The sequence below is a fragment of the Poromitra crassiceps genome, assembly GCF_964638095.1.
Source record: "Poromitra crassiceps genome assembly, chromosome: 19".
Classification (NCBI taxonomy): Eukaryota; Metazoa; Chordata; class Actinopteri; order Beryciformes; family Melamphaidae; genus Poromitra; species Poromitra crassiceps.
In genome coordinates this window covers 12,917,818-12,936,977 of record NC_139646.1, presented here as the reverse complement: position 1 = coordinate 12,936,977, position 19,160 = coordinate 12,917,818, and the positions used below count along the sequence as shown (strand labels likewise).

The following is a 19,160-nucleotide window of genomic DNA, read 5'->3' as shown; positions in this document are numbered from 1 at the left end:
ACATCGTGGCTCAACGGGGTGGTATATTACTACTGTTCCCCGACAGTGGAAGCACTAATTCTAACGTGGTTTGGTCACACACACAAAAATGTTGAAACAAAATGTATCATAATGTATTTATGATTCAGTCCAGCAGTAACGTTGGCCGTTGTTTTCTATAATAAAGCACATTCTTAGGGTCTCACCACGTAGTCGCAGAAGAGGATGAGGGCTCCCCTGCGTACGATCTCTCGATTGACCATAGTTAATCGAGACTCTGGTTTGTCCTCCTCGCCTTCACCCGAGGAGTGGGGGCTCAGGAGCTTGGTGCACGAGAGACTGTGTCCCCTGATAGGAGGAAAGAGAGATGACACAAACTGGATGGGCAGAGGGCTGACAGCTGGAGAGAAAGATCGTCACCCAAATGCCTTAGTATCAAAATTAATTTCTTTTTATAGCATGGGTGGCTCCAGTTGATGCAGTGTATGCAGGTTTTCCTTCCACCAAATCACTATACCAGGTGATTTTAATTAATTAGCACACCTTCAATCAGGCCGAGAGCAACTAAATAGTGGAATCGGCGGGTGCAATAGTGATTGTTTAAAAGGAGAACACACATTATCTTAAGCCCATGGCACACCAATCAAACATTCTCCAACAAACACAGACATACACAGATGTTTGTTTGGTGTTCAATGACTGTCTGTCCTCGTTTGTCCATGTTTGATGAAGTTTGCTCAGTGTGCCATGCTTTCAGGCTGGTCTGACAAAAAACAACCAATCAGGGTTAGCTAGAACATAACTAGCCAATCACCAGTGTTGTGCAACATGCTAAAAGAGCGCCATTCATTGAACAAGCTCATATTTTGGCGAACGGGTGATTATTTTTGCAAATAAATGCTGATGAACTGAACTGCTAATTTTTTGGGACTGTGAACTTCAATTGAAAAAGTTGTCAACTATGAACGTGAACTAGTTCATTTTAATCTGTGTGAGCTGAACTTTGAGCTAGCTCTTGTGAAGTGTGAACTTGCACAACACTGCCAATCACAGCACACAAACAATGGTCATTTGGGTTCTACTCTCTACTATGTTGCTATGGTTAAAATATGGTTCCATTGCTGTTGTTGTTTAAAACGGCTGCAGCTTTAAGTTTGGTCAACTGTTTTGTTTGGATTCGTTTGTGTACCATGGGCAGTTAGTTTCCAAATACATTCTAAGACAACTGCCAACACCTACCATTGGAGAGTTTGATTGGTGTGCCAAGGGCTAAAGGTCATCAGTGGCAGATGATTAGACACCACTGTGCTACAGTATTAATATAGTATTAATATAGTACAGTATTAATATAGTATTAATATAGTACAGTATTAATATAGTACAGTATTAATATAGTATTAATATAGTACAGTATTAATATAGTATCAATATAGTACAGTATTAATATAGTACAGTATTAATATAGGAGTAAGAATAAGAGAAAATTACATATACTGAATTTAGGTATTAGGACAAAGGGAAGTGAAAAGGACCAACGAGCATGTGTGAGTGAATGTGCTCGCATGCTTGTTGTCGCTATCCTCACCTGGGTGTCTGGTGCACCTCAGCCCACCAAGAGTAGTTGGTGTAATTGATAATGAGGAGGACCTGGCACCAGAGTAGCACCAAGGAGGGGTGGGTGGTGGTCATACACTGCACCATGCCGTTCAGCCCCTCCAGTGGGTAGAAGGAGCCGGCCTCGGGGCTAGCCTGCCCACCAGCACTCTCACCCTTCAGGAGGCGGCTGGCTGCAGCTGTGATCCTACGGAACATTCCTGGAGAGAAAAAGAGAGGAGGGGAATTTGCTTGAGTTTGAGTACAAAAATGTATACGAATGATGGCACTTTGTAAAGGATAGATCATTTTAGACCTTGGCTCTCAAGCGGTTACGTAGGAGTAAACCAGTCTGTAAAATTGTCAGATGTGATGACCTTAAGGTAGTGTTTTTCATCCCAAACTACATATAAAGTAACTACAATGAACTTTCACTTTCATTCAGCTCGTCTGTGTGGAAGCATTCATATGTGCTGCTCACCACTTTTGAAGATGTGTATGAGACACATGAGCAGTGTGCCCAGCTGCTGGCAGTAGAAGGTGTGCTGCTGCTCTGTGATGTCCACCTTCACCTCTCTGGAGGAGATGTCATCCAGCAACACCCCTACTAACTGGAGCAGGAACCTGGAGGCAGAGAGAGAGGGAACGAAGGGAGGAGAAGAAGATGGATAGAGAAAGGGAGAGGGAGAAAAATAAGTGATGGGGGGAAATGAGGGGTTGAGAGCAGATAGACAAAAGTAACAGAATCTCATAGGATTCAGTGTGGGTGGGAATGCGATGAAAGTTGATGACAATGACACAAGAGAAAATAATGGGAGGGGAGAGACATGGAGGCAAGGAAAGGTTGTAAAAAAGGAGGAAGGGCCTTCAATTCGTATTTATTTAGGAGCATGATGCATCCTAAAAAATAAAGGCATCAAGATGCACTGGATAGTATATCCACACCAACCTCCTCCACTCACTAACCTGGCAAAGGTCTCCTCAGGCACAGCTTTTTGTGCCTCCCCATCAGCGTCCTGCTCACCAAGGGTGGCGGTGGGCGGGTCAAGTGGAGAGGGGCTGTGCTGACGGAGGCGGCGGATAGCGGGGCAGGAGAGGAGGTGGGGGGAGAGGGAGAGCTCGTGGACTCGTGACAGGACGATGTCCTCGGTGGACTGGGAGACCAGCACCCTGAGCACTGCCAGGATACCAGACACCCACAGTTGGACTGTAGCTACAGACACCTGGGGGAGCCAAGGTTTGGTTGCAATCATCATACAGCAGACTCAAACCACAAGAAATTATCTTTTGCATCTAGCTCTAGTTAATTCTATGTCATTTATTACGATAGGATTTCAATTCACACCCCACCGATAGTGGGGTGTGAAAAGTAGATAAACAGGCTGAGAAAATGGGTGTGTTTAGCCTATATCAGGCATGTAGGTCTCACCATGGTGGCTGGGGTGGTGAACATACTCTTGAGGAGCATGTCGACAGGCCTAAGGGAGGAGGGTGCCACGGTCTCAAACAGAGTGTTCAACACTCCCAACGCCTCAGGGGAGTCCAGGTGCATCTGTGTCGACACACAATTGTTGGTTGAGGGCAGTGTATTTACATGCCAACCTATGCTAATCAAATTCTATTCCTTTTCAATTCATAATTCCAGTTAATAAAATGTGCCCTTTCTATGGACAACAGTTGTCAGTGTGTGCTGAATTTCCAAGGTGACACATGTAATTAATCTCTCTCACACACACCACATACATACACACACACACACCTGCTGCTTGGCAATCATGGGCAGAATGACGTCAGCAATCTGTCTGGACAATCTCTTCCACTTGTCCTCATTCTCCTTGTGACACTGCTGCAGTACAAGGATGAACATCTCCAGCACCTACGACACATGTAAAAAAAAGCACACGTTACCTAGAGAGAAGGTCTCCATTCGCTAAAATGCCTATCAATGTGTGAACACTGTTTGCATCCATGTGTGAACATACCTGGTGGTACTGTATGAGTCTCAGCAGCATGGAGACCACCACTTCTTTCTGTGTGTCCAACTCCTTGCCTGCATCTGCTTTGTTGGAGCCCCTTAACACAAACAGGTCATGGACAATTGGCTGCAAGGCTGGGATGGCTATGGAGGAAGCAGGGGAGGAGAATTTGGTTATTTTGATTCAACATCCACATCTGTTCTTGTACTTTTGTCTATGTGAGGATACCTGTATGTCTGGGGCTCTACCGAATATCTTTTTTTTCTTCAAATCTGAATATTCTATTGACTTTAGTTTTCCACGAATATTCAAATGTCTGCCGTACATACAGTAAGTACTGATATGTTACTGAAATCATTTCGCCAAGTTTTATATTGATACCTCAGACCCCAAAAGTACGGATTCACCCACTGTCTGGGAGACTGTTGCTAAATTGCTGGTGGACAGTATTTTAGTGTGTTTTTCAAAGCGCTGTAATCACAGCAACACGGCAATCACGGTAATACGGTTTTAATGATAATACAATTTTTAAAGGGTACAGTTACTGTAAGATCATTTTATCACGGTTTATCATTAAACCGGTTATCATTTATGTATGACTATTCGAATGTGGAGTACAGCCCTAGAAATGTCCCCATAAAGGTCCCTCTCACCATGTGTGACAGCCTTCCTGCCACTGGCCATGATGCCGTCACACAGCTGGATGATCTTGGGGATGCTGATTATCTGCTTGGAATGGTAGCGCTCATAAGACAGCAGAACCAGGAAGAAAAAGATATTGGGAACAATGGCCTCTGAATCTCTGTGGAAAAAAGGCAGCGGGCATTCATCCATCCCTTAGTTCACATGTAGAATGATGTGCAATATATTTAGCTATTATACAATTAAAGGGATATGCCAACTTTTTGGGAGTTTCGCTCATTTGCCAGATCGCCCATCCATAAACAAGATACACAACGCCTTTACCGGCACACTCTGTGCAGTATACAGTGAGCTACATTTATCCAGTTAGTTATACTGCCAATGAATTGGAGGAAACAGTACAGCCGTTCAAAGTCACCAAAAAGACACATTTCTAACAACGCCAAAAAGCTCTATGTAGTACATGTTGTGACTCGGGTACTCCCCACGCAATGAAATAATACTCCATAGTTACGTGAAACGTCATTTTCATAGTAATCCACACACGAGAACGCAAGTTACTGCCTTGTTTGCCTATACACAGCGCGTGTGCTGTGTACAGTTCCAGCTATCTATTTACATTAAAAAAAGTGTTTCTCTCTGCATATTGGATTAATATTTCATCTCATGGTGAGTACTCAAGTCACAACATGTACATAGAGCTTTTTGGTGCTGGCAGAAATGTGTGTTTTTGGTGACTTTGAATGGCTGTATTGTTTCCACCAACTCATTGGCAATATAACTCACTGGACGAATGTAGCTCACTGTATACTGCACAGAGTGTGACGGTAAAGGTGTTGCGTATCTTAGTTATGTATGGGCGATATGGCAAATGAGCGAAACTCCCAAAAAGTTGGCATATCCCTTTAAATAAGTGGGAGCTTCAACCACTTATGTCAATCTAACACATACACAAAGTCCTATTCTATTGGTTTCTAAATTAGCCAATATCCAATGGCCTTCTATTGGCTTAATAGAAAAGAGCACTTACCTGAACTGACCCACTTCGATGTACTCAAACTGCTTTAGGACAAAGCCTATGAACACCTGAAACAAAGAAAAATGTCTCAGCAAGTGAGCAAAATCCCAGAAGTGTGTGTGTGCGTGTGTGTGGTGTGTGTGTGGTGTGGTGTGGTGTGGTGTGTGTGTGTTGTGTTGTGTGTGTGTGTGTGTGGTGTGGTGTGGTGTGGTGTGTGTGTGTGTGTGTGTGTGTGTGTGTGTGTGTGTGTGTGTGTGTGCGCGCGCGCGTGCCTCGGTGCGCTCATGTGTTTCAGTCTGTGTGTCTGTTTAACCTGGTCCGAGTCCAGTAGGCAGTAGTTGACTCGGAGCTGTACAAGCTGAGCTAGCAGATCCAGCACTTGTCTCTGCAGGGCCACAGAGGTACTGGTGGTGTACTGCTTCAGAGCTTTGATGACCAGCGGCTCAAAGAGACGGATGTGGTTGTGGATGGCATTCTGGGAAAAGAAACTACAATGAATCCACAGCGTGCAGAATAGTGTAGACATTGTGTCAAGCAAATAAGCAAAGATATGGTACAATGACATTTTATGATAAACCAGACAGAAACCGATCTATGACTATGATTTACATATTTGTCAGCTGTTCATGGGAACAACTGTCAACACAGTCAACAACACAGTCAACAGTCATGACGGTAACTACCAAAGAGATCATAAACTCAAGTAGCCTAGCTACAGTATAGGGAACATCAGACCACTGCATACCATGCAAAAACCCCAATAACACCATGGCCCTGACTCAAATATGTACTAAATAATTAATCAAGGCCATATATCCGATGTCCCCCATACTAATATTTACAATAATCCAATATAGCATATAGCATATATTTCAATAGCCTATTTATTGTGCATGCAAATAATAAACATAATGACATTCATTAATACACAGGACAAGATGTTACTATCCCTTCCTTGTGCTAAAATCTGAGGTAAAACACATTTAGAAGCCCAGGATTATTAAGCCCACATACAGTTGATGTGCAGTGTACTAAAGTAGACTGAACACAAAATGAAATGACTCAATACACCTTGGCAGAGTTCTGCTAAATAAATAAAAAAGGAGAAAATGTGCTCAGTAGAGTACTGAGCACATTTTTCCTGATATTTTAGGTTTTTGCCATGGTATCGTTTCAGTATCGAGATACTTAGGCAGGTATCGGTATCAAACTCACAATTTTGGTATCGCGACAACACTAAAATCTACCTTGTCTCCTCGTTGGCGTGTCACATTTGTGATGCTGGACCTCAGCTGGTTGGACACTTTTTGCATGACATCAAACCATCTGAAAGTGGAGAATGAAGGCAGTTTCTGTAATGCTTTTTGTGTTTGTTTCTGTATGTTTTTGAACCATGCATACAGTATCAGCGCATGCTGTATCATCCTGTATGGTGCTACAACCCACCCAGAGGTGTCCTGCTCCTGCTCAGCCTGCACCATGTTGCGGAGACTGGCGTCGGCCAGGGCCTGGGTGAAGTGTGTGTACGGGGCCATGAAGCAGTAGTGGTAGAGACCTGGTCGCAGGCTGGATGAGCCCAGACGGAGACCCTTGCCCTGGGAACGGCTTGGTCCACTCAGAGCCCCCTCGTACTGGGAGGCCAGGTTGGTGCCAAACAGGGTCTTCAACAACTAAAAGAGAACAAGTCATCAACCACTACAGCAGGGCAAAGAACTGTTACTGTGAGAACATAGGCATGATCTAAAATATACATTGACTGATGCTGTCTCCAACTCGAAAAAATAACGTCAACAATGAAAGCATGTTTCCCTGACCTGGATAATTCTACCACTCAGATTCTCCAGTTTATTGTAGAATAAGGTCTAAATCAGAAAATAATCAATGACTAAAAAGTGAGTACATCTTGTCCGTTTTCCTTGCATTAACACCTCAAATCATACTTAAGCTCCAATGATGTATTTTCTTTAGACAAGATATTCCTATTTTCCATCTGTGAAGTTCTGTGTGGATATGTCAGACTGATAGTCCAGAGCTTCGGAGGTCAGAAAATCACATTTGTAATTCTCTGAATTCAGTACGTGTATGAACAGCTATTTTGTGATTAGGAGTTATTTAGGAGTAATAATTATAGGGCAAATAACTTTTTTGGCACAGCGAAATCTAGTTCTAGTAAATCTGGATTGGTTTACTCCCCTGTGTGTGTGTGTGTGTGTGTGTGTGTGTGTGTGTGTGTGTGTGTGTGTGTGTGTGTGTGTGTGTGTGTGTGTGTGTGTGTTAAACAGTATATATACAGACTCGCCATCTTCGGCTGCTCTGAGTCCTCTCTGGACTTCCCTACGGCTGTGCAACAATCTCTGACACTGGGGACAACTGTCGCCAAAAGACTTATTCTGAAGGAGTGGAAGTATTTTCGGGTGTGGCTGATGGACATGATCTCTGTTCTACAGATGGAGAGACTCAGGTGCCTGAGAACCAACGCGCTTAAAAGGTTCTCAAATTATGTGGGACCCGTTTTTGACCTACTTTGATGAGGTTAAGAATGATAAGTGACTGGGGTTGGGGATGATGGATGGCTCGCCCGGTTGGTATCCCATGGACCCATTAGGCGGGATCCCAGGTACACAATATCTCTTATAAACACATAAGCACCTTATGCGGCTGATAGCACTATGTTGTATTGTTGAATGTCAATGATGTATGTCTGTTTTTTCCCCTTTATTTTCCTGTGTCTGAGCCTGTTTGTCTTGTTCATATATTGTTCTATACATTTTTTTTAAATAAAATATATACACAGTATATATATATATATATATATATACAGTGTGTATATATATATATATATATATATATACAGTATGTATGGAACCATCGCACAGGGAGTCCGATGCCTTTACAGGCCCTGTCGGCAGGCACCAGCTTCACTCTGTGTGGAGACACATCAGCTGCAGCACACTGCTCAGTGCTGGAACCATAGACCGTCCCACACACAATAAATATGTGACAAACATACCTAGGTAGTAGATGACCCTTTAAGATGTAAACAAGCCATCTTATTTCTAGGTTTGTGTGTTTGTTCGACGATTGCATTAAGGCCCCTACTGAGAGGATGCTCGGTTAATAGCAGACACCAGCTGATCCAATTTAAAGTTGTTCATCGTCTTCACTATTCCAAGCAGAGGTTATACAAGATATATCCTTCTGTCTCGCCACTATGTGATAGGTGTCGGGTGTCGGAGGGTACACCGGATTCTGGGCCAAAAATATTTGACTGGTGCTCTAAGGCCTACAAAATAACCTTTCACCCGGAGGCGGAACTCGCCATCTTTGGCTGCTCGGAGTCCTCTTTGCTCCTCCCAATGGCTGTGCAGCAATCTTTGACACAGGGGATGACTGTTGCCAAGAAACTAATTCTTAAGGAATGAAAGTCCTTCTCTCCACCTTCTTTTCAGCTGTGGCTGACGGACATGGTCCGGTTGTGCGTATGGAGACTCACGTTCCAAAGGGAGTTTTTAGTTATCTGGGACCCGTTCCTGGCCTATTTTGATGAGGTTAAAAATGACAAGTGATCCTATGCACAGTATCTTTTGTAAGCACATAGGCATTTTACGTGACTGGTACCACCACTTTGCAAAGTTGGAAATGTATGTTTGTTTGTTTTTTGTCTTTTTCTTTTCCCCTTTTCCTGTCCGAGTGTTTTTGTTATCGTTTTTCATGCTCTGAAAAACCATAAAATAAAATATTGGGGGGAAAAAGAGATGTAAACAAGCAAGTTACTGACCTGTTGTACACACACAGTGGCCATCATTGGTTCTCTGGAGAAACAGGACTTGAGGTAGCCCAAGATCTCCTCCACACACTGACATGGAAAATAAAGCATGTTGTTTATCTGATTCCAGTCAATGGAATAGAGAATGCATCCAAACACTCCTCCTTCCGCTATTTCTCCATCTACTGATCGGGTTTGGCCATCAGAATTACCTTGCCGATGTCATGTAGCGTAGCCAGCTCCAGCAGCTGAGACAGAACGTCTAGAGTGGCACGCAGGAAACCTCCAAACTTCTCCTGGCTACTGTGGAGGTCCAGGGTCACCTAGGGGACATGCATATGATATCAATAACAACTACTAAAAGGTACGAATAATATTGGCTATAAATGGAACTAAAACAAACGTGAACAAAGCAGCATGTGTAATCAAGTGCAGGCTAGCACTGCTAGCTCCATAAAGTATAATCAGTTGAGTCAACATCGGTGAAATGCTCTACCAGTAATCAGCCTACTGTAGCCCAATAATCCAATCCAATTTTGTAAAGTAGAAAGCTGATAGCAATGTATTGCTTGTACTGCCCCTGCCCACATGTGTGTCTATGTATCAAGGTATTACTCGTACTGCCCCTGCCCACATGTGTGTCTATGTATCAAGGTATTACTCGTACTGCCCCAGCCCAGCCGGAGGGGGGGGGGGGGGGGGTACCTTGTAGTTGGCGTGTGTAGCTTTCAGAACATCATAGAGCTTGAGGTAGGGCGGCAGGTGGTAGAAGCTGCCGATGTGGGTGGACTTGTTGACCACTGTGGACCCAGTACTGTCCGCTGGCCTGCCTGCTCACAAACAGCACATGCTGGCATTTATTAAACATTCACAGAGAGCATTTGTAGCCGTGCGAGTGAGTGCATGGTGAGGTGAGCATGTACCTGTGATGACCTCGTTGCTTTTCTTTGGGCTCATAGGAGCGGTGCTGGCCTCTGCAGCCTCCTTCTCCTTGCCTTTCCTGCGGATGGGGCTAAGGGAGGGGGTGTTGGCCAGGGAGGGCAGGGTGGCCTACAGCAGAGGAACAGAGTACAAACCCAATACTTAATGCTATGGCTGTCCTGTGCATATACTGTAGACTGTTTCTTCTTCTTCTTTTTTCAACATTTTATTTAAATTTTTTGTTTTTTCAATATTTTATTTTAAATTTTTCTGAACAGCACACAAACAAAACACAGGAACAGGCTCAGACACAGAAAAAAAAAAAAAAAACATTATCAACATTCAATGTTCAGCATGGTGCTACAAGCCGCTGCTGTGCTTATAAGAGATATTGTCCAAGGGATCCCACGCAAGAGGTCCACGAGCAATCAGCCAGGCAAGTCACCTGTCACCCCTAACCTCATCAAGGTAGGCCAGGAACGGGTTCCAGATGGGCGAGAATTTTTTAACACGTTCACTGCCAATGACGTGTTAATACGTCAAAAAAAATCCAACGGTTGACTGCCAATGACGTGTTAATACGTCAAAAAAAAAATTTTTTTTTTTTTGACCGTGGGATGTGCATCTAACCCTTTTACATCTCTTATATAAATATTGGAGCCACCAAACGTGTACAACCCATTCCACCGACCCACTAAGTGGCGACAGTGCTCTCCTGACTAGAGGAAGGCAAGCAAAAAGCAGTGTGAGGAAGCCATTCTCATGAAAATGGATTGGCGAAAACGCTTTCGTTTTCGCGCTGATTGCTGGCGGTGCGGGATTGCAAATTTGCATAATAGATTACGGGTGGAACACACTTTGAAACACGCAGCATAAATATGACCAGAATCGCAAAAGCTTCATCAAAGCTCTCAACCGAAACTCCAAGAAACGAGCGAGCCCATCCAGACTTGCCCAGCGGCCGCCAGCAGACAGGCACAGTAGCAGCAAAGCAGTGAGCCTGGTGACGCGAGGTTACAGCAGCAACAGAAACGAGCTTGTGACACGCCCGCTGCAGCCAAGAAGAACACACACGGAGGGAGGAGTTTGAAGGAGAGGGGTGTTTCCTGCTGTTATGGAGGAAATGACTGTTCAAAACTATTGTTTAGATGTCTGACGTCTTACTGATGCCAAAAATGAATGGTTAAAGTGACTGTTCTATCGAATTTCACAAAAAGCCGTTTATCTCAGAATAAATTTTCAGACGCTGAAACCATGCTGTATTCAACTGCTAATGCTTACATAACTACTAACTCTACAAACTAACTCTTTTAGACAGAGAAAGCACACATTCTATTAGTTCTTTTGAGATATTGTGTGTTCACAAAATCCTAACAGAAACGAATCCTCGGCTCTTGAAAGATGAGCCAGAATCCTCAAAAAAAAAACCTTGGCAGAAGCTAACTACAGTATTGAAAAACGGCTGGCAGTGAATGTGTTAAGTGAGTTGGTCCTCAGGAACCTAAAGCTTGGGAAACAGTTTGGAGCCAGGGATTTACATTTTTTCAGACGGCCAATGTGGCCGGTAACGTTCCAGAATTCCGGCAATATCTACCGGCCACTATTAAAAAAAGGATGTCACAAAATAATAGATTCCTAAATAAATGTTTTAAATCCATTTATTTCTCTGTAGTCCATTCTTTAAAGCCTCTATAGTCAAACGTTATTCCAGTAAAATGTAATTGTTCGGCATTCAACAGGCATGCATGTCTCGGTAAGGACACTTTCGTTATTGAAACACAGACAGCATGTACTGTACTGTACTGTAGCTATCGATTTTGTCCTAGATTATGTCTCCCCACCTTTCCTGTCTGCCTACCACACCTGTCTCCCTACCACACTATTCAATAAAGGCGAAAATGCCCACAAAAAATAATCTAAAATTAAATAAAAGAATAATTATATATACATATATGGTATAAATACATACATACACGGTATAAATACATACATATACAGTATAAATACATACATACATATATATATATATATATATATATATATAAAAAACTTAATTTTGGACACTGTGCAAGATTATTTTTTCCTTATAGAGCAAAAAAAATGGGCAAACATAAGTTCATCAATGGTCCTTGAGTGATTTGATGTGAAGCAACTCATGGACCTGTAAAGTAACTCACTCACAATTAGCCTATCGGACCCCTAGTGGCCATTAACACATTCAGTGCCAGCGACGCCATATGGCGTCATTAGAAATTTACCGTAGAGTGCCAGCGACGCCAAATGGCGTCAGTAAATCCAAATTGTTTTTTTGACGGGGGGGTGTCGATCTAAGCTTCTTACGTCGCCTCTAACAATATTGTAGCTATTGGAGGTCGATAACCTATTTTACAAACCCATTAGGTGGCGACAGCACTCTCCTGATCAGAGAAAAAGGAGCCAAACACACAGAAATAGTCACTGGGGAAAATGAGGAAATCGCATCGCATCCGTCCGTATGCATCGACGTGCCTCCATAAACGAGCACAACGCCAGCTGTGCCCCCAGCAGCAGCATCCGCTGTCACAACTGAGCACCTCCATGTACGCTGCAACAGCACATTCACATAATCAGCCTTATTATTCCGAACTGGAAGCATGCAAGCCCGTGACAAACACACGCGGAACCAAAAAGCTGAATGTCGCGCACCATTCACTGTGTGTGCGCAGCAAACTCAGCAGAGACTGAGAGCCACCAGACACATAAGACACACCCAGGAGGCGTGTGCAGTTGAGGGGGGGGGGGGGGGGAGCACGGAGAGCAGCAGAGCAGCATACACTTCACCCAGACAGACCCAGACATCAGAAAATTAGCTTCAGAGTCAGTGATGTGCTTGAAATGTTTAATTTCACAAAAGGCTCATTATCTCAGCTCGTAGAAAAAAAGGGATGTTTTTGCTTCAATCAAGCTATCTTCTCCGGCTCATAACTAAAGAACGGAAAATGGGATCAATAAACTTTTTTTTGCAGGTGATAGAAGAGAGTCTCATCGTTATTTGTGCGTGTTCAGTGTTTACATAGTAATTATTAAAAAAATTATATGACTGTTTTAAAATGCATTGCGGCCTATGTGGCACAGCAAGCAACCTTTTGCCCAAGGGCCGTGGCACTGAAAGTGTTAAGAGGCATGGTAATGTGTACAGGTGTCGCCTTGGTTGCGCCTGAGACCACCAAACTGTCCAAGTAAGTGGCCTCTGGCACTTTATTGTATAATGTGTACAGGTATATTGAACCATGGTAACTGTCTGCAAACCTGCTCAATTGTGTAGGTTGCTTTGCATCAATGACAATGTGTGTTTGTTACCTTAACTGCTGGTCCGGGTGGTGTGTCATCCAGCACATGGGCACAGATGTTGAGGATCTTAAGTAGGTGGGAAAAGAGCTGCTCCACCATGGCCACCAAGGAGCGCTCTGACAGGGCTGCCCAGGGTTCCTCCACCTTGCTGGGGGCTCCACCAGGGTTACTATTGCCACTGTTGCTTTCCTCCTCTCCGGCCCAGGGGCTGCGCATGCATTTCGGAGCCACAGCTGGGGACACGGTTTTACAGGACTCGTTACACAATAACAAGTCGATGATAAAAGTCTGTTGACTGAAAAATTGCGATTTTATTTCCACATACAGTTTGAAACTGCCAGTCATGTTTTGTTTCCAGGGGCATACTTAAAAGATATACTTCTGACAAATGAAATTAATAGAATTGCCTGAAGAGAAGCTTGAACAAAAATGTCAAAGGTGCTACATGAAGTGAAGGATCCAGATGTACATTATTTCTGTTCTGTGTGTGTGTGTGTGTGTGTGTGTGTGTGTGTGTGTGTGTGTGTGTGTGTGTGTGTGTGTGTGTGTGTGTGTGTATATTCCAGGCTTTCCGCTATACAAAACAGCTGCAGGCAACATGTCCTTTAAGATTTCAAATACAGGACGAGCGGTAAAAAAGCAGTAAAAGACGAGCAGTACTAGCAAGTTAGTTTGTCACACCACGTGTGGAGCTGTTTGACAGTGTTACCTAACTATAAAGTGCCAGGTCAATATTCCTAGCGTATGCCCATTATAACTCGGGGGATTTAACCCGGGGTTACAATTCATTAACATAATAATTATTATAAAAATGTACAGGCCTGCATATTTTAATTAGCAGGTTTTTGATGCATTTTAAAAGTCAATGTTCCCTACCAGCAAGCAGGTTGCCGGCCAGCAGCAGGGTGTCCTGGTGTGCAGAGAGGTCCAGGGGGAACCAAGCGGAGGAGAGCAAAGACAGCACCATGTTGGCCATGCCCACTGTCAGAGTCCTCCGCTCAGTGTCTAGTGCAGAGGAGGAGGCTGCTGGAGCACTGCTGGGCTGAGACACACTGGAGGACAGAGGAAGGGAGACAGAGAAATCAGCTTTGTATATATGAAGAACTGAACTGAAGAGAAAGTGAAATGTCTTGTTTAGTGAGAACGTGTGAAGGAATGTGTAACCAAGACTACGTGTTTAATATGCACATTGGAGGACGTGTGTGTGTGTGTGTGTGTGTGTGTGCAGCCGCGCTGGAACTACTTTTAAGTAGGGGGTGCTGTTAGGAAGGGATTCTCGGCGCTGCGCCAAAGAAAATTTTACGTTTTTTGGACTTTTAGCCATTATTTAGAGGAATATTTAATATTAAATTAACATTAGGATTATACTGTTGTGATGTCATTATTCAGTATCTTCTCCTCTTCTCTGCAGCATTACTCAATTTACCCTCAGGAATCAGGGACAGTGATAGCCTACCTGCTATTCCTCCCATCTTCTCTTTCTTTTTTTGTCAGTCTTGTCATCTCGTATCTCTTTCTCTTCACAAAGCGTGTCTCTGACTCCGTGAACAAAGTAAACACAGCTATGTAAACACTAGTTTCAACGTGAGGCTAAGTAAACAAAACTTCAGCATTTCCCGGAGTGCACGCTTCACATTGTGTGGATCCTACTTTTAGCCAAGGACCACTGCGTTGAGAAAAGATCGTCTATGGAGAAGATATCCACTACACAGCACAGACTCATGGCACAGGAACACAGTACTCGAGTCAAATCCAACAATTTCGAAAATTCCATCTCTTGTCACCAGGGGGTGCTGCAGCACCCACTGCACCCAGCTTCCCGCACGCTTGTGTGTGTGTGTGTGTGTGCGCGTGCATGTGCGTGCGTGTGTGTGTGTGTGTGTGTGTGTGCGTGCGTGCGTGTGTGTGTACCTGAGGGCCCTGCCCCTGCTGCGGTTGAGGCTGGAGCGGGACACATGGCTGCTACTGGAGCTCACATAGCCGCAGTGCCAGCCTGTACTCCAGGTGCATACTGGGAAAGTGGAAGTCAGGAGGCACAGAGCCTCACAGCAGCCAAACTGCAGAGAAATAGCATTTCAATTTAACAGGAAGTTTATTATAATTATCAAATCAGATGAGGGGGGGGGGGATGCAGACAAACTGAGAGACAGAGAGGAGGTCTGGATGTGGCAAAGCATGTGTGCCAATGACCTATGCAGCCACATACATTTGACAAAATATATTAATTAACCTCTTAATAACTATTACTTAAATAATACTTAAGTCCTTACATTGGTTGCCAGTGTGTCAGAGAATAGATTTTAAAATACTGTTATTAGTCTATAAATCACTTAATGGCCTAGGCCCAAAATACATAGCTGAATTGCTCCCACGCTACGAACCGTCTAGAACTCTTAGGTCAACAGGGTCCAGCTTATTAACTGTCCCTAGTATCAAATCAAATCACGGGAAGGCTGCATTTACCCACTATGCTTCTGCTAGCTGGAACAAATTGCCTTAAGACCTCAGATCTGCCCCAACCTTACTTACTTTTAAAAATAGACTAAAGACTTTTATGTTTACCGTCGCTTTTAACTGCTGACAGCTACTATGCAAACCCAATGAGTCCTCTATAAGTTTTAGCTCTTTCTGCAACTGCTGCGCCTGCTGCCTATTGCACTTTTTTATACTCTTTTTTTTTTTTTTAAGTTTTGTTGTGATGCTTTTAAATGTCCATTTTATTTCTTCTTTTCGTTTATTTTCCTGTAATACACTTTTTATACTCTTTTTTTTAAAGTTTTGTTGTGATGCTTTTAAATGTCCATTTTACTCTCTTCTTTTCTTTTCTTTTCCTGTCAACCATTTTATGTGAAGCACTTTGAATTGCCTCTGTGTATGAAATGTGCTATACAAATAAACTTGACTTGACTTGACTTAATAGGAGCAAATTTGTCATTGATGGACGGTAGTCATAATAGTGAGACAGACCGTAAGTGTACAAGTCTATGTCAGTTAAAGCTCACAGTCAGGGCTCTGGAGGTGGAGGAGGTGAGGGCATGGGAGACGGCGGTGACGACTCTTGACAGGTTGTTCTCCAGTGTGACATCAGACACAGCGTGGGACAGGTTGTAGCCTCGGTACGTCCTGGAAGACGGAGACAAAAGCCAAATTCAATTCCTCAAATACTATGCACTGTAGACTCCAGGACTCTACCTGTCCTTTAAAAAATGTATAAAATCTTACAGGTGAGCTATTTGTGAGTAGGAATAAATTAATGTGTGCATGTTGATATGTACCGTGTGATGGTGCTGACTGTGAACTGGGAGGGTGGCTGTGTCTCATGCATCAGCAGCTGCAGGTAGACCGAACTCTGGTCCCTGGCAATGGCCACCACTGGGTCCACCAAGCCCTGGTCACAGTCATAATACAATCTAGCAACCAGCCTGGGGGGAGGCGGGGGGTAAGGGTGCAGGGAATGAGAAGACAAAGAGAGAGGGGTAAAAAAAAAACAGCAACAACAAAAACAAGAGAAATATTTTGTTTTAATTGATTCTTCTAGTCTCAGAAGTATTTTAAATTGTTGAGAGCAACACAAGCAGACAGATCACCAGCAACAGTGTCAGTGTATTTTCTCTGCATGGATTTCACAAAGATGCACTGTGGAAATGCACTGCTGGTGGTCATATTTTCTTATCTATATATATTTAGGCAGCGGTGGCCTAAAGGTTAGATAGGTTATATGTCTTTGTCCAAAGAAGATTAATCAAATATGTGTGGCTGTTTTGATGCGAGTGAGAGTCCGTGAATAAAGTGAAGAACACGGAAGTTAATAATCTAAGCGGAATAAATGCAGGGAAGTATTCGACCATCAGCATAGTTTCTACAAATAAAACAAAAATAAGGCTTAGAATTAGGGGTGTCACGGTACAAAAAAGTCACGGTTCGGTTCGTAAGGATTACGTTCGGTCATCATAATGGATTATTGGAACATGACAAGGAGTCATCCCCTCTTCCTCACTGCATCTTGCTCGTCATCTCACGCGATGTAAGTTGCTTGTTTACCAGTGTTAGGTAACGTTTAGCTGCGACGCACAACTATAAAGGACTAGAGGAAAGTCCTTTATAGTTGCGCGTTGCGGCTACGTAACGTTACATTAGCAAGCTTACCTCGTTGGATTTATGTTGACAGAATTTGCAAAACAGCTTACAGTATAGCCCGAGTCATAAAAGTCATTAGGATACTGCTCTGCACTCGCTTTTTTAATGATGGTTAAGGGGGAGCAGCTGGACGCTTCAATGTTGTTGTGGTTTTGTGAAGTAGCATGGAAGCTACGGCTTGTAAACACGCTGGAGCGACCCCCGGTAATATGTCCTCTGCACAAAACGTTCCATCCAATGAACGCGGGTTTCTATGTTGTTTTGGTGTGTCTTCTTCTGTGGCGTTTATGGAGTTCAAACAGCGTTTAGGTGCTTTACCACCACCTTCTGGATTTGACGTCTTCGTTGCTTCGCTTCACGCACTGAACCGTGACGCCCATACCGTGAAGTCACGGGACGAATACACGTACCGTGACAGCCCTACTTAGAATACTGTTGCCTCAGCTGTTGGAGCACAATGTAGTACAACCTATTTTCAATGGATAATTCACCTCTATGTAATGCATATTTTTACGGAGGGAAGGCTGCTGGACCACAGGTAGAAATATGCTCCTAGTGTCAACAGTTCTGCTGCAACTCAGACTAGTGTGAACCAGAGGTAACAAGAACCCAGAGAGACTGGGAGGACCAAAGTGAGCAAGAGGAGTTGTAAGAGGAGAGTAAAGCCTTGTATACAGAGGACGAGAGTGAAAGAGAGGAGGTGTACCTGCTGATGGCAGATGCCGCCACATGGCGCACTCTGGGGTCATCATCTCCCAATAGGTGGATGACAACATTATTCAGGACCCTGTCTTGCAGACGCAGTCGCTGGATCGAGGCAATGCAAAACAATTAGGGGCCACAGTCAGGAACTCAGGGACCAACAACTAGAAAGGATATACCTAGTGTGTGTGTGTGTGTGTGTGTGTGTGTGTGTGTGTGTGTGTGTGTGCGTGTGTGTGTAAAAAAAAGGAAAAGGTAAATTGCTGTATTAAAATAAAGCAATAGAGAGCCAAAGTGAAACGTAATTTCCTGCTTTCTCCCTGTACCAGCGCTGCGAAAAATATGAATGGCGGTGGACGGAGAATAAGGTTACTTTTTTGATCGCGTTTGAATTGTGCCACGGGTGCGAATGCTAATTTTGTCAATTTAAAACATAACTTTGCATGTCAAGAAAGTCACAGTTTGTCGTCAAACTGAAACGTAGGAGTTAGTTTCGTATAAAAACTACATAGCTCGTGGAAGCTTGTGGCATGTCGCCAGTCTTCAGCTTTGCCGGTAGAGAAAGTGATGTCACTTAGGTGACAGTGTATGTAGTCTTTCTGATTGATAACTTCTAGTGCAACAGTTTGGCGACAAACTGCGACTTTCTTGACATGCAAAGTTACGTTTTAAATTGACAAAATTAGCGTGGCACAATTCAAATAGGATCAAAAAAGTAACCTTATTCTCCGTTCACCGCCATTCATATTTTTCGCAGTGCTGGTACAGGGAGAAAGCAGCAAGTGACGTTTTCACTTTGGCTCTCTATAGTGAATATCTACTTCCAAAGCAATAACAATATAAGAGAGGAGGCATGGCAAATTTACCCCAGTGTAGTGATGATCTCCTTTGTGCAAACTCTCCGTTTTCCTCTCCAGGAAATTCACTAACCTGAGAGACAGGAAAGGAATTAACCTCACTGCAAGAGGAATGCCCACACAATTCATGGCCGAAAGAAGTGGAAAATAATCAATTGACCCAGTGGTGAAAATGGTGGAAAGTGGTTTTAGTCCATAGTAAGACTGTAAGAGTGTAAACAAGACTTTTGTGTACTGCT

The 19,160-nt window shown here is 43.5% G+C and overlaps 1 protein-coding gene across 2 annotated transcripts in view; it reads right to left on the bottom strand.

Annotated features, from left to right (window-relative positions):
- Window positions 1–19,160, bottom strand: part of htt (huntingtin) — a gene marked incomplete at its 5' end in the record, with an annotated part of 64,304 nt that overhangs the window by 20,945 nt on the left and 24,199 nt on the right. For both annotated transcript variants that reach the window (XM_083656247.1, XM_083656248.1), the window contains 23 exons: window positions 186–327; window positions 1,565–1,793; window positions 2,054–2,196; window positions 2,539–2,795; window positions 3,002–3,124; window positions 3,332–3,448; window positions 3,555–3,691; window positions 4,202–4,350; window positions 5,221–5,276; window positions 5,522–5,683; window positions 6,456–6,534; window positions 6,655–6,878; window positions 8,987–9,064; window positions 9,187–9,297; window positions 9,680–9,804; window positions 9,898–10,024; window positions 13,235–13,458; window positions 14,102–14,277; window positions 15,137–15,282; window positions 16,228–16,348; window positions 16,501–16,647; window positions 18,069–18,169; window positions 18,931–18,994. In XM_083656247.1, the coding sequence (XP_083512373.1) occupies window positions 186–327; window positions 1,565–1,793; window positions 2,054–2,196; window positions 2,539–2,795; window positions 3,002–3,124; window positions 3,332–3,448; window positions 3,555–3,691; window positions 4,202–4,350; window positions 5,221–5,276; window positions 5,522–5,683; window positions 6,456–6,534; window positions 6,655–6,878; window positions 8,987–9,064; window positions 9,187–9,297; window positions 9,680–9,804; window positions 9,898–10,024; window positions 13,235–13,458; window positions 14,102–14,277; window positions 15,137–15,282; window positions 16,228–16,348; window positions 16,501–16,647; window positions 18,069–18,169; window positions 18,931–18,994 (3,238 nt within the window). The remainder of the gene's footprint in view (window positions 1–185; window positions 328–1,564; window positions 1,794–2,053; window positions 2,197–2,538; window positions 2,796–3,001; window positions 3,125–3,331; window positions 3,449–3,554; window positions 3,692–4,201; window positions 4,351–5,220; window positions 5,277–5,521; window positions 5,684–6,455; window positions 6,535–6,654; window positions 6,879–8,986; window positions 9,065–9,186; window positions 9,298–9,679; window positions 9,805–9,897; window positions 10,025–13,234; window positions 13,459–14,101; window positions 14,278–15,136; window positions 15,283–16,227; window positions 16,349–16,500; window positions 16,648–18,068; window positions 18,170–18,930; window positions 18,995–19,160) is intronic.